Source organism: Lissotriton helveticus, chromosome 4_1, assembly GCF_964261635.1.
Source record: "Lissotriton helveticus chromosome 4_1, aLisHel1.1, whole genome shotgun sequence".
NCBI lineage: Eukaryota > Metazoa > Chordata > Amphibia > Caudata > Salamandridae > Lissotriton > Lissotriton helveticus.
In genome coordinates, this window is record NC_136063.1 from 416,904,111 (window position 1) to 416,917,786 (window position 13,676).

General features: G+C 53.3%; 1 protein-coding gene across 2 annotated transcripts in view; it reads left to right on the forward strand.

The window, feature by feature from the left end:
- The first annotated feature begins 2,505 nt into the window (after positions 1 to 2,505).
- RGS22 (regulator of G protein signaling 22) overlaps positions 2,506 to 13,676 on the forward strand; it is a 1,652,097-nt gene continuing 1,640,926 nt past the window's right edge. For both annotated transcript variants that reach the window (XM_078686958.1, XM_078686959.1), the window contains exons 1-2: positions 2,506 to 3,335; positions 3,549 to 3,577. In XM_078686958.1, the coding sequence (XP_078543084.1) occupies positions 3,233 to 3,335; positions 3,549 to 3,577 (132 nt within the window). In that variant the 5' untranslated portion in view covers positions 2,506 to 3,232. The remainder of the gene's footprint in view (positions 3,336 to 3,548; positions 3,578 to 13,676) is intronic.

Below are 13,676 nucleotides of genomic sequence, written 5' to 3' on the forward strand. Positions count from 1 at the left end.
TTCTTGTGAGATAATCAGCCACCCTAAGTTCTAGGGCTCTGTGCAATGACAGAAGTTACAATTCTTGACCAGAGGCCCCAGTTGGCACACATGCAAATCAGAACCAAACTTTCCTCTAAAAGGAAACTCAATCCGCAACACAAGACCTGTAGTGCCGATAATGGTATGATACGGATATAGTGCTTTATACTTCCGATGGCGCTGAAGCTACATTAGAAATGTCACCGTGCGTAAGGAATTAGACTTAGCCATGCTGATTAACACCCAGCTATCATGCGGTAATGAAGGTCATGCTTTTGATACAAACTACTATTCTTGTACTCGTCTGTCCTGCTGGATCTGTTCCACGAGGAATAGAGTATTGCACTTGATGCCTTCCAGGAGACACGGAAACTTGCGTTGCGACAGCCACGCTGAGCCGGTTTTGTAAGGCAGCAAAGCCTTCAATGCTGCTGCCCAATTTGTAAGTGTCCAGTGATCGGGAAAGCCCGTGCTGCTAAAATGGCGACACCCCGCAGATTGCTCTCCAGATTGCTCTCCTGAAGCTGGCTGCCTGATGGAGTGGAGAGCGGGCGGGCAGAGAGAGTGAGGGGGCGGAGCGGGGGTGTGGGAGGAGTGCGGCTGGCTGCCTGATAGAGTGGAGAGCGGGCGGGCAGACACCACAGACAGTATGCGGTCAATAGGCTTGTGTGGTACCATCATTTTTCAGGGCTATAGGGTCAGGATGTGGTCCAAAGCACCAGAGGGCGGACAATAACTTGCGGACGATATCAACTCGCTGGACAATCGCACTGAACTGCCCACGTCATCTGTTTGTTTACCCAGCCTGTTTTGCAAACCTGCAAGTGACTGTGGTTGCAATGATCCGGGAAGGCGTCAGTCAGGGGAAGCAATTAGAAAACACAAATGCATTCTCTCCAAAGAGCGTGGGGAGAAAAGATGGCATTAAAAAACAAGCTCTCGGCATTGCGTGGCGGGAGGGGGCGGGGGGAACGTCGAGTCGGAACAAAAAACAAGTGAAAGCGGGATGTAAGTAGGGGGGAGGAGAAGTCTGGGCAGGCAGGATGACTCAGGGGAGGGGGCGGAGCGGGGCAGAGCGGCATGTGGGTGTGAAGAAGCCGGGCCTTTGAAGTGAAGCTAAGCTTCACTTCAAAGGTGTCGGAGGAATGCGGGCGGCTGTGCACGCGCTTTTAAGCTCAATGCACATGCGCATTGAGCTTAAAAGTCACGGGCACTGCAAGGAATCGCCACGATTCCTTGCAAGTTAGATAAAGAGTCGATGAGCCCCTATAGTCTCGCTTGCTCGATGCGCATGCGCATCGACAGGCGAGACCTAAAAATGGCGGCTGTAAGCTTTTGGATTTTTCGGAATCGGGGGCGTGGTTTTGCTCCCTGAGTGACGGACGACGTCACAGGGCTAAAGAAAGCAAAAAATCACGCCCCCGAATCCGAAAAAGACGGAGCTTCTTTGGAGGGACGGCTCTCTCCTCCAATGGCTGGCCTCTGTTTAGGAAGCCAGCCAATGGAGGACAGACGAAAACAGAGGCGGGGATAAAGCAGCCTACTAAGTAACAATAATTCTCGGACTTCAACCGGATATTACCGAGACCTAAAAACATACCGACACCAGCAAAATTGGGGTGACCATGAAAGCAGGTCCTACTTTTCCAACAAGATTTAACTGTGGTAAAGCCTTGCTTTTATAGACATGCAGCTGGTGGAAGCCTGTGAAAATCCATTGGGTCCACATGTCACCGGAATCATAAAGGGGAGTGGCACACCAGGTCTCTGTCGATAATTAAATTAGTAGATCAGAGATAATAGTGAGAAGCTGAAAATGTTGCCAATGCCTGCTCCAGGAGATAAGAGGCAAGACCAGAATCACCCAAAACATGCTTAGAGTTGCAAACGTATCACAAAAAATTAGAATTAGTTATTGTGGCGCTTGACTTTGATAGTTTTGTGTGTGCATTTTCATCAGGGAGAAGAGGGAATATCCTAAAGGGTTGCAATACAGCAAGCAGCAATTATAGATCAACACACAACACGAAGCGTAGGCAGTTTTGTCAAAGTATGGTGTTTAAAAGACCATTTACTTGCTAACGAGGCCTTGTTGTGTTCTCACCCCTTCTTAGAGCCCCTGCATCTCCACTCTGCATATTGCTGAAAGAACCTCTCCCCCCGAAATTTGGCTCTAATTGCGCCTCTGCTCTGGGGAGTCAATGTTACACTAAAGCTGTTCCTTTGACACCCCGGATGGCTGCAGCAGGGTGGTCTGAAGGAGCTGTTGTTAAAGCTACGGGCCAGAAGCTCTGAATGGTTTTATGACGCAAGCCTGTGATATCACAAAAGACGGGAAGGCGTTGCGCGGACCTAAGACCCTGCCACAACGCAGAGAGCCACAGAGCGTGGGGGCGGGGACTGAGAATTTGCGTTTACATCGGATTCGAACTTTTAAAAAATTTGAATTCAACCTCACCGTATCCCAGTGAAAGGCAGCTTCAATCTAAACTGCGCGTACACGCTCATCGCCCCGCCCTCGTGTTCGCAGCGGTGAACATTGATTTGAGTGGTGTGCTATTTGCGAACCATCGCTGAAAATATCATGTTTCCCTTTGCGACAAAAGAGGGCAACGGGCCTGTGATTTCCAGCCTCTCTTGCGTAAGACTACGTTACAGTTTCCTGAATACAATTCCCTCGGCCACTAGGACGAACACGGTGTGAACGTCAGGTGTGCATGCGTACACGCAAGGGCGTCACTTGGCAAGTTCCTACGGTGTCCAAGCGTTGCCCTCCACGCATCACCACACAACCCTGGCGGCTGAACATGATTCACAATGAATGCGCAGTTACCGCGAGGAGGCTCTGCTTTCACACGAGCGGGCCGCGGGCAGGCCGGAGGAGTAGCCGTGTTTGCTTAGTGCAGGGAGAGGGAAACACTGCTCTCTCTCATGGCATTGTATGCAGCACCATAGCAACCCGGAGGCCTGCCTGGGAGCGCAGCACGCAGGCAGGAAGGCAGGGGCAGCAGGCAGGACGCGCTCAGACTGCAAGTTACGGCAGTCTAACTCCCCGCTCTTGCACAAATGAAGGGTGTGCTGCTGAGCGCCCCCAGCGCCCCACGACCGCGAGTCCACGCTTCCGCATAAATGAGACGGCTGGGAGACCACCTCGGACGGGCTGTCGCAGGGGGCTTCCTACATGATGTGCGAAGTGGCGTAGTGCCAAGAAATGGAATCTGAACAGCTCCTCCATGCACTCGGAACATTAGGAAGGGGCGCACACCACCACCCCCACTACCACCTGACAATGAGGGGGAAAAGGCTGACCACCGGTAAGAAGCATGCCCTCTTATATGGAAACATGCTCAACACTGTTTAAAAAAAAAAAAATGAGTCCACTCTTCTGACGCTCAGGGTATCTATCATGCCGCACGTGTGCCCTGGTGGACATTAATGATATATTGCTTTGGCTCACAGAACTCTTTCCACTAGCTGTCTCTCTTACCAGTGAGTGCTGAACCTTTTTTTTTACTTCTGTGTTTCAGAGCCGCCAAATATAACAGAGGAAACATTCGTAAGTAAACCAAGACTTTTAAACTTTTGGTATGCCAGAGAGCGTCGTTAACCCTTCTTGCTCATAGAGTCTAAGTTAGCCTTGGCCTTGTCTGTGTATTTTTTCAATTTCAGAGGCGTTGTTAGCCTCACATGGAATAGCATTAATGCATGCATTTATAAATAACAAACACAGTTGCATTGTGTATCTAGAAAAACGCATACCCACCCCGTTAACCTTGTGCTTTTTCATCGATGTGCCTGCTGTCACTGCAGTCCGGAAAAAACGGACCACCTGTAACAGGTCATAAAACAGAGCCCGTTTCGAGCCCCCCTTTAAGAAACCTGCTGAGACCCGACCCACTTAAGGCCCTGGGCTCTTCGGTCTAGTAGGGCGAGCATAGGGTCTATTGCGCTATTAATCAGAGCAGGATAGATTTGTGAAATGCCCTTCACTTCTAAAGCAACTGTGGGAAGCCAGTTCTATATATACTATATCAAAAAGAGGTATAATGCGCATAGCATCCAGTGAGTCCCCAAAGGTATGGCAGAGGTTAAAATATATAATACGCCACTCTCAATTTAGTGGTAGCTGGGCTGAGCAGTTAGGCTTATCTGAGGGTAGTGTAAATGCATTTGTTGTACACATCCATGCGCACTCAATGACATAACTCCAGACCAATGTTTTGCAATAATATTACTTTAGTTAATTTTATTTTAAGAAGCAAGTTGAGCTCAGTTACAGGTTTGTAATACTTTTAAAAAGGCAGTAGAGTACTTTATGGTCTAGGAAACACTTTAGTATTGTCTATTCGAAACAGTAACATTTAGTACAAGATAGACAACTGTAGGTAATCAATAGAATGCATTGCAATCCCAAGGAAGGAAAACAGGGTTATGCATCAGCAGGTAAGTAAACAACGTACTTTCCTAGTCTTCAGGGGTTTTAGACCAGCCCTGGGCAAGGGTCAGTTTATGGTAGGCAGTGCACCGTCAGCAGAACTGGAGCAGTTGTGTGCATAGTTCGCCATGCCCAAGGGTAGTCAATGGAGACTGGTGGCACCGAAGAGGTACTGAGTTCAGTATCTATGCTGCGGCGGTCGATATGAGCAATGTTGTTTGCTCTCGCAGTCAGTGGAGAGCAGTAGGGATGAATGGCAGTCAGTAGGCCACCAACATCAGGACCGTCGCAGTCGTTGTCAGCGAGTCACTGTAGGTGGAAGGGAGGAACCCCCAGCCCATCAGTCATGGTCGTGGGGATAGAGATATGCAGGGGATGGAGGAGTTCTACCGATGTTTGTCTGTCTCAGTGAGGGTGCTGTCCAGCTGCGGTGCTTTCTTCTGGCTGGGCAGAGTCATGTCGACACAAGTGTCGGTCCACTACTGCTGTGGTCTTTGGGTACTTTTCATAGTAGTGAGTCTCGTCTACACAAGTGTCGGTCTTCAACTACTGCGGTTCTTGTACCAGAAGGTGCCGAGGACTAGAGCCTCTAGGCCAAAGGGAGATTCTTGGAGATTGGTTGAAGGCTGGAAGGTCTCTGGGTTTTCTTGGAGGCTTGGCAGGGTTTCTGGAAGGACAGCAGGCTACAGGCGGCTGAGTTCTGTCTTCAGCGGTTAAGTTCCTGGTCTTTTCGGTCTTCTTCTTTGCTCCATCGAATCTGAGGAACAAGGTTCAGGGGAGCACTTACATGCTAAATTCAAGGGTGTTACTGAGGTCGGGGGCGAAGCCAATAGCTGCTGTCCCACATGGTGACTACATCCTTTGGGTGCCCCCGCCCTTTGGGGAGAGGGGCACATCTTTCCTATTGGGCCTAATTCTTCAATTCAAGATAGAGAATTTCTAAGAGAGGGGTTCATCTCAGCTCCTGGTGACCCTAGGGGTGTGCCAAGGTGAGGTGAACCCTCCTACTCTGCTTGCTAATTTTCCCGTCTGTCCTGTCGCCAAAAGTGGGGCCTGGACAACAGGGGGGGTTGTTGGGCATCTATGCTAGTTGGAGCTGCCCAAATCAGTACATCACAGGGTGAGAGCCTTTAAGGCTCACTGCCAAGTGTGGCTGTTCCTGGCAGGGGGAGGCGTGAAGCAACTCCACCCAGAGCATGCTTTGTTCCTGACCTCCGAAAGCACAAAGGCTCTCACCCCATGCGGTCAGAAACCTGTTTGGTAATGGCTGGCTGGCGGGACCTGCCAGCCAATACACTAGAAGTCGGGTGAGTGCATTTTATAATAAATCAAATACTGCCATCAGTGTGGGTTTATTATGCTGAGAAGTTTGGTACCAAACAGTTTTCAGCAAAGCCAACATGGAGCTGTGGAGTTCGTAATGACAAATTTACAGCTCATGTACTCAAAATGGCTTAACTGCATTTACAATGTTTGGGAATGGCACAGACACTGTAGGGGCATATTGCTCATGCAGCTATGCCCTCACCTGTGGTATGGTCCACCCTGCCTTAGGGCTGTAAAGCCTGCTAGAGAGGTGACTTACCCATGCCACAGGCATGGGACACAAGGATGCGTGCCATGTCGACTCTTCAGTTTGGTCTGAACTAAGACACGCAGCCTGCAATAGCATTGTTTAGATGTTAAGGTGAGGGGCCACGGAGGGGGCACGATTGGCAGCCCTCAGAGGCCCTCTGGTCACAAGGCCTTTGGTACCAGGGGTACCTTTTACAAGGGACTGACATGGGGCCCAGAGGTTTGCCAATTGTGGAAACAAAGGTACAGTTTTGGGAAAGAACACCAGTGCCTGGCCTGATTAACTCAGTCAAGTTGGCATCCGGTATCTGGCAAAAAGTTACGGGGTAACCGTGCAAAAAGGGGCACTTCCCAACAGCAACCATCTTCGCTTTTGCTGCCAAAGGGTTGTATTTGAGGAGTGTAGTGCTACCCTGAATATGGACAACTAAGGCATGATAGAGTTGTGAGCAGTGAACAAACTGTGAGGTACGCATGTCCTAGGTCTCGGTCAAGTAGGAGAAGATATGGTCCCTTATCCAAATGTTGGCCAATTTAGAGATACCCCAATTTAGTTACACCGATGGCAAAAACCCTTTAGTCCCGCCGTCTGATGTAGCCACTTCAAAAAGCAGTGTTTTGGCAGGCATCACCCTCTCCCACCGTATTTACCTGAGTGCATGCTGCCAGCATTTCAGTGTGGTCAAGGTGGCAGGGAAAAGATCATGTTCCAGATTGAGTCATGTAGGAAAGTGCCCTTTTTTGGAGAGTCACCCCCACATTTTGCTCTAGATGCTGTGGTATTTTTTTGATAAGCAAATTTTATTGATTTTAAAAACATAGAAAAACAAATCAGCCAGTGCACAGAAATCACAAATACATGTTAATTTACTTCGTCACTGTACTCCCCAATCACGTTCCATCCAAAAGGAAGAACAAAACCCCTAGTAAATGCTGGAAGCCGGTCAATCGGGACCTTCCACAGCCCCCATCCACTTCCCCCACACTCTACGATATTTCTTGGCACGCCCCTTTGCTGTATACATGGCTTTCTCTTGGGTCGCACACCAGTCCACCCCTCTCCGCCACTTCTCCAGGGTAGGAGGATCCGGGCTTATCCAGGCTACCGCAATGTCCCGCTTAGCCACCATCATGGCTGTGTTGTAAAACAACTTATCAGACCTGGACCCATCCAGCCCGTCAGTTATGCCCAACAAGGAATGACGTGGGTCATGAGGAACATCCCAACCTAATATCTCCGTTAACTCTCCCTCAATGGACCCCCAGAACTGCCCCAAGCGGGGGCATGACCAAACCATGTGGAGAAAATCATCCGGGACGTAATTGCAACGTTGCAGGCGCAGGGGGGTGAGATACGCAGCGTGCAAGTAGTATAACTGAATCAACTTGAGTTTGGCAGAGACAGTAACTATTCTAGGGGCCATGAGGGCATCCCACCAGTCCACATCATCCAGGGGCCTCACCCATACCAACCATTGGTCCCTCAACTTGTCCAGTGATGTGGGGGTGTTATTGACCAGCGTACAATAGATTTGGGAGACCCCTCCCTTCCCCAAGTCGCCCATCAGTGTCTGAGCCTCAGTGGGGCTGTATTCAGGGAGCCTCGTATCACCCGTGATATGTGTGAGGAGGGCATGTCTCAAATGCAAATATTTATAGTGTTGAGAGGAATGTAGGGAGTAACGGGTTTGGAGCTCCTGGAAGGACAACATCTGGCCTCTTGCCCACACATCTCCTAATTGGGAGATAACAATAAGGTCTCAAGGTTTGAAACCCCTCAACCCGCTGACTTCACGAAGCCAGGCCCCCTGCCAAAGGGGGGTACACTGTGTCAGCTTCCCCGACCCCCCGTGTGTCGGAGCGAGGCCCGCCATGCCAACAACACTGAGCGCGTCACCTCAGGAAGCCGGTTCGGAATGGGTTCCCCATAGAGCATGGCCTGGACGCCCGTCATCCCCAGTTCGATCAGTTCAAGCCTATAGGCAGGGTCCGACCTGCCCCCGTTAACCCAATCGTGCTCCACTAATAGGCGCACCGCCAGAGCATACAGATATAGGTGCGTCATACCCGTGCCCCCATCATAAGAGGGAATCCGAGAGACTGACAAAGCCACCTGGGCCCTCCCACCACTCCAGAGAAACTTAGAGATTAGACTATCCAAGTCCTTAAACCAGACCTTGGGATGCCAGAAGGGGGTGTTCTGGAGGACGTAGAGGAACCTGGGGAAGATCATCATTTTAAATAGAGCTACCCTCCCCAGGGGGATCAGGGGCAGCCCCCTCCATTTGCGGAGGTCCTCCTTGGCCTTCTTAACCAAGGGGGCCACGTTGAGGGACCAGCCTAGTTCGGGGAGAAGGGTGATCCAGATCCCCAGATACTTAAAGGACAACCTCCGGAGCGGTATGATGGACTGCCACTCGAAGCACTCCCTAGAGAGATGCAGGGGGGCACAGACTTTCCAGGGTTAAGCCGCAGCCCTGAGGCCCGCTCGAAATCATGCAAAATTCGGAGGCACTGTGGCCCGGATGAGGTGGGGTCGGACAAGAAGACCATCACATCATCCGAGTACAATGCAATCTTTTCAGTGTCTGTGTACGGCCATTTAATTCCACGGAGGCGAACATCAGCCCGCACCAGGGACGCCAATGGTTCCATCGACAGGGCGAACAACAAAGGAGAAAGGGGACATCCCTACCTACTGCCCCTGGGGATGGGAAAGGACTCCGACAGTACCCCGTTGACCAGGGCTCGCGCTCTCGTGCGAGCATAGTGGACTCGGACCAAAGAACAAAAATGGGGCCCAAACCCCATCTCGGCCAAAACGCCCTGTAGATACTCTCAGTCCACGGAATCGAAGGCTTTTTCAAAGTCTATGGACAGGAGTGCCAAATAAGGGGTTATCAGGTGCCGGTGTGCCAGTGCCAATTGCAATCTTCGGAGGCAATGGTGGGTTCCCCGCTGCGGCATGAATCCGCATTGATTCGGGTGCACCAATGAGGCCAAATATGGATTCAGCCGCTGGGCCAGAATGCTGACATAGAGTTTGATTTCGGTATTAAGGAGGGAGATGGGGCAATATTCAGCACACAGTCGGGAGGGAGGCTGGGATTTTGGGATAACCACGATGGTGGCGATGTCCATTTCCAGCAGAAACGATCCTTGGTCCACGGCTTCTTTAAACAAGTTTGCTAGGGAGGGGATCAGAGTGCCTCGGTAGGCCGCATAATATTCCTGCGGCAAGCCGTCTGGCCCCGGGGTCTTACCGGGGGAGATCAGGTTGATTACCTCCTCAATCTCTTTCAGGGAGATAGGGTGCTCCAGGTCCTTCTGGGCCGCCTGTTCCAACGTGGGAAGGCGCGCTCCGCCCTGGTCAAGTAGAGCAGCGACGGTCAGCCCGGGGGCCCGTGCCGTATACAAATCCCGATAGTACGCGGCAAAATTATTTGCCATTGCCATAGGAGCACGGTGCACCACTCCAGTTATGTCGACCACTTCCGTAATGATACGGTACGCCCTGGGGTACTTGGCCAGCCTGTGCAGTATCGTCCCCCCAACCATAGACTCTTGCCACCAAGGACCACCAGAGGAGCTTGGCCGCATCCAAGGATAATTGCTTGATGTTGCCTGGGAGGCGTCATCCGATGTGGATAAAAGCTGCTCCAATCGAAGAGCCTGCGCTTCCTTGGCAGTAATTTCCTGCAGCTGCGCTTGCCTCTGGAGGTTAAGCTGTTGTTTTGCAAAGCCCCTAACGGTCGCCTTCCCCGCCTCCCACAGAATACCCGGGGGTGCCACTGACCCCTCACTGGTGTCGAAGTATCTGCTAAGCTCCCTCACAATCTCCTACTTAAAATCTTTGTCTTGGAGGAACCAGGCGTTCATCCTCCATGTTTAGCAGGCCGCAGGGGGGGGGGGGAGACCCCGAACCAAGAAGTATCGGGGAGTGGTCAGAAATGACCCTAGGGAGGATACAGACATCGACTACCAATGAGCAGTCAAGCGCGGGGACAAAGATCGCGTCTATGCGGGCTTGGGTGTGATGGGCCGCGGATGTGTGCGTGAATTGGACAGTACGCGGGTGCCTGGTGCGCCACGCATCACAAAGCCCCAGGTACTCAGACCATTTCCGCAGGTGCTTCACATTCGCCACCCGGGCCGCCGAGGGGGCCCGACGTATCAAGGGCTGGGGCTAAGACTGCGTTGAAGTCCCCCACAATAATCATGTTGCCTGCGGGCATGTCGTGTAGGAAGGAAGCTGTGTGAGTCAGTGGTCGCAAGGAGGGAGGGACATATATTGACATGAGAGTTAGGGGCATACCAGACCCACAAACCGCCACAAACGAGCCCTGGGGGTCATTCACCACTTGAGAAAGAACAAAGGGCAATGTCCGCCTTAGAAGGATTGCCACCCCGCGTGAGCCCCTGGAGAAGCTGGAATGCCATACCCTGTCAAAACCATACCGAGCCAGGAAGGGGCAACAGTTACCTAAAAGGTGCGTTTCTTGGATCATGAGAATGTCTATTTGGATACCCTGCGCATATCTTAAAACCGCTGTACGTTTGTGACGGTCCAGCAGATTGTTGACATTCCACAACAAGACGTGGAGGGATCCCATAGGGAAGGTGTTATCTGCCATGGTAGAGTGTTATTGGTCTAGACGGAGTTCGTGGTTTCGGGTGTACAGTCGCGCTTGAGTACCTATGGTGGTGCATGTGATCACATACTACGGGAATGCACCTGCCCTTCCCACCGGTGATTTGTGGCAATCCGTGATGGCTGAAACAAAAAACAATACACAATAAAACCACATTCCGGACAAAACCGTCCCAACCCCACCCCCCACCCTACACTTCAGGAACAGAAGCAATTGTCGTCCCCCCAACCAACAACAACACCCAGTATACCAGGTGAAGAACCAAACTAAAACGTCTGGGAATCGGGAACCGTGGAGGACTCCTCCTCTTGAGCGGATGCTTAATGACAAAGATCAACGGGAATTTGGGAACAGATCAGGAACAGCAAGCCATCTCCGGCCGCGGAGCATGGCCCGGTGGGGTGAGAACAGCTCATGCAGGGTCCCTCATCAGCATCGGGCTAAGAGAGAGGGCCGTGTCTGGAAAGTCAATCACGGAGGGCTGGGACCCTTCCCCTCCATCCTCCTGCCGGCCAGACAAACTCGAGGGCCTCCCATTTGATGCTCCCTCCTCAACCTGGGTGGACTGTCATGTTTGGCCCGGCGGGGAGTTCGATCGGGCCCGCCTCCGATCTCGGTGCCTACAGGAGTGGTTACGGGGAGGCTGAGGAGCGGAGGGAGCGGGCCAACCCAACCCGCCTCCCCTCCATCCGTGGCGCGGCCCCCGCCCCGCAGAGGACACTCCTCTGTTTCCCAGGTCCACGCCTCCGTCGGATTGCCAAAGAATAGAGCCTTATTCTCGAATATCACCCTCAGGCTAGCCGGGAAGAGGAGCCGATATTGAATATTAAGTGCCCTCAATTTTTGCTTGACCTCTCCGAAGGAGCGCCTCTGGCCCTGAACCTCGCGGGTATAATCCGGAAAGATCATGATGGTGCGGTTTTCATGCAGGAGCCGCTGTTGCTTGCGGGATTCAACTAGGATGGTGTCACGGTCCTTGATGTTCAGGACCCACATGATAAACGGGCGAGAAGGAGCACCCAGCAATGGCTTGGGGGCCAGAGACCGATGGGCCCGCTCAATTGCAAACCAAGAGGAGAGTGCTCCCTCGGGGACCCACGATCGCAACCACCGCTTCAGGAAGTCCACCGCTCGACCCTGCTCCGCTCCCTCCGGAAAGCCCACCAGGCGGAGGTTGTTGAGCCTAGACCTGTTTTCTGCGTCCTCCGCCCGGTGGTGCAATTCCTGAGTATGTGACTGAAGACGTGCCACCTGCCCCTTAAGTTGCTGCACGTCGTCCTCCACCGAGGAGATCCTAGACTCAGTCTCTTTAATCCGGGCGTTTGCGTTACGGAGGTCCTGCCTAATGAGTCATGTCCACCCTGACCTCGGCGATTTTGCCCTCTACCATGGTCTGGGATGCGTGGATGGCTTGAAGGATAGTGGTCATCTCTGCGGATGGAGGAGCCTCCTGCCCCGCCACCCCACCAGTAGCTCCCCCCTCCGGGGTGGTGAAGCGGTCTATTTTGGTCTGGGTGGCGGAGACCTTCGCGGATCTGTCCGTTCTGCCCATGCTTTGGCCACAGGGAGGACCGGTTTCCCCAATGACCCTCCAACTGGACCCCACTCCAGCTCGCGTCGAGTGGCCGCCCAGCGAGTGACAGCTCCGCGGGGTTTATGATAGACGACCACTGCTGTGCCCCACCAGGCAGCGTCCGGTCCAGTCAGGGCAGATTGCCGCAGCCATCGGCCGTACGAAGTGCGCCAGGAGTGTGGGGGAGGGGAGGAGACTGGGCCCCTTCACACCCGCCTGCCGCCCGACTGACGGCCGAATCCTCCACCCAAACCCCAGCTCCCCACTTCTTACCTCTACTTCCAGGGACCGGACCTCGTCGTAGGTCTTCCACCAACCGCTGGCGGGGCCCCGCAGCGACAACACCTGCTTCAAATCCAACCGGGCCGAGAGGATTCGGGCAGGCCTCCGCACGTGTCCACCAATAGTTCAATACGTCCAAGGATGTCGCACTGGCCTATGTGCCACACTCCCAGCAGTCCTCCCCAAGGCACGATGATAACTTCTACCGGAAAGCCCACAGTCCCCCAGCTAGTCCCGCCGCAGACAGGGCCCACAGTACATGAGGAGAACAGGAATCCCAGTCCATGAGAGGACCCCAGAGCAGTTGTCCGCTAGCGTCCGCGGCAGGCCGGAGCCATTTGGCGCCACACGCGGCAATGCCCGGGAGTAAACAGCAATGACAATGCCACCCCCGCAGACAGCCGAGCCAAGAGGGCCCCAGGAAGGAACAGGGGCCAGATGCGACCTGTCTGGGGGCCCCTGGTGCAAAACTACACAAACACGGGGACCATAGAGATAAGGAATGGGTGGCAGAGATCCCTCTCAGCACTTCACCACCCATGCAGCGCAGCCAGGCTCGTGAGCAATCAAGCATCCGTGTACAAGAGGGCGCTCCCCGTGGGTAGGCGGCAGGCCCCCGACCCGGAGGGCACGTGAGTCACTGCGTCCCCAGCAGTAGCAGGTATGCAAACTTCAGGGACCTCGCGTCCCGACTCATATGGGGTGGGGGTTGAGGGGCAAGGGGAGGGAGGAGGCCCCCCGCTGCCCGGGGGTGCAGCTGAAACCCCCCCCTCCGGCAGGGCCGCACCGCACTGACCCGCAGGCCCCAACGTTGCACTCACCAGAGAGGGGGCGAAGTCAGCAGTCCGAGGTTATTCATATAGGAGTGGGAAGTTCCCTCTTTGGCGTTTGTTAGTGTGACTTCCTTGGTAGCTAATGGGCTCAGAAGAGTCACTGTATTGTTCTCACTTGGCGCGGACAGTCAAAATGCCGAAGATAAGCTTCTTCTTGTACCAGCAACTGCCTGCGCCCGCAGATCTCCGCCACCAGATTCCTCCACCGCAGAGGCCCCCCGCCCGTTCGACCCGACAGCCGATCCCAGGGGGCCCCGCAAGGCAGGTCCGGTTCTGCCCGCAGTTCAAATCAATGGCAGGGAGAC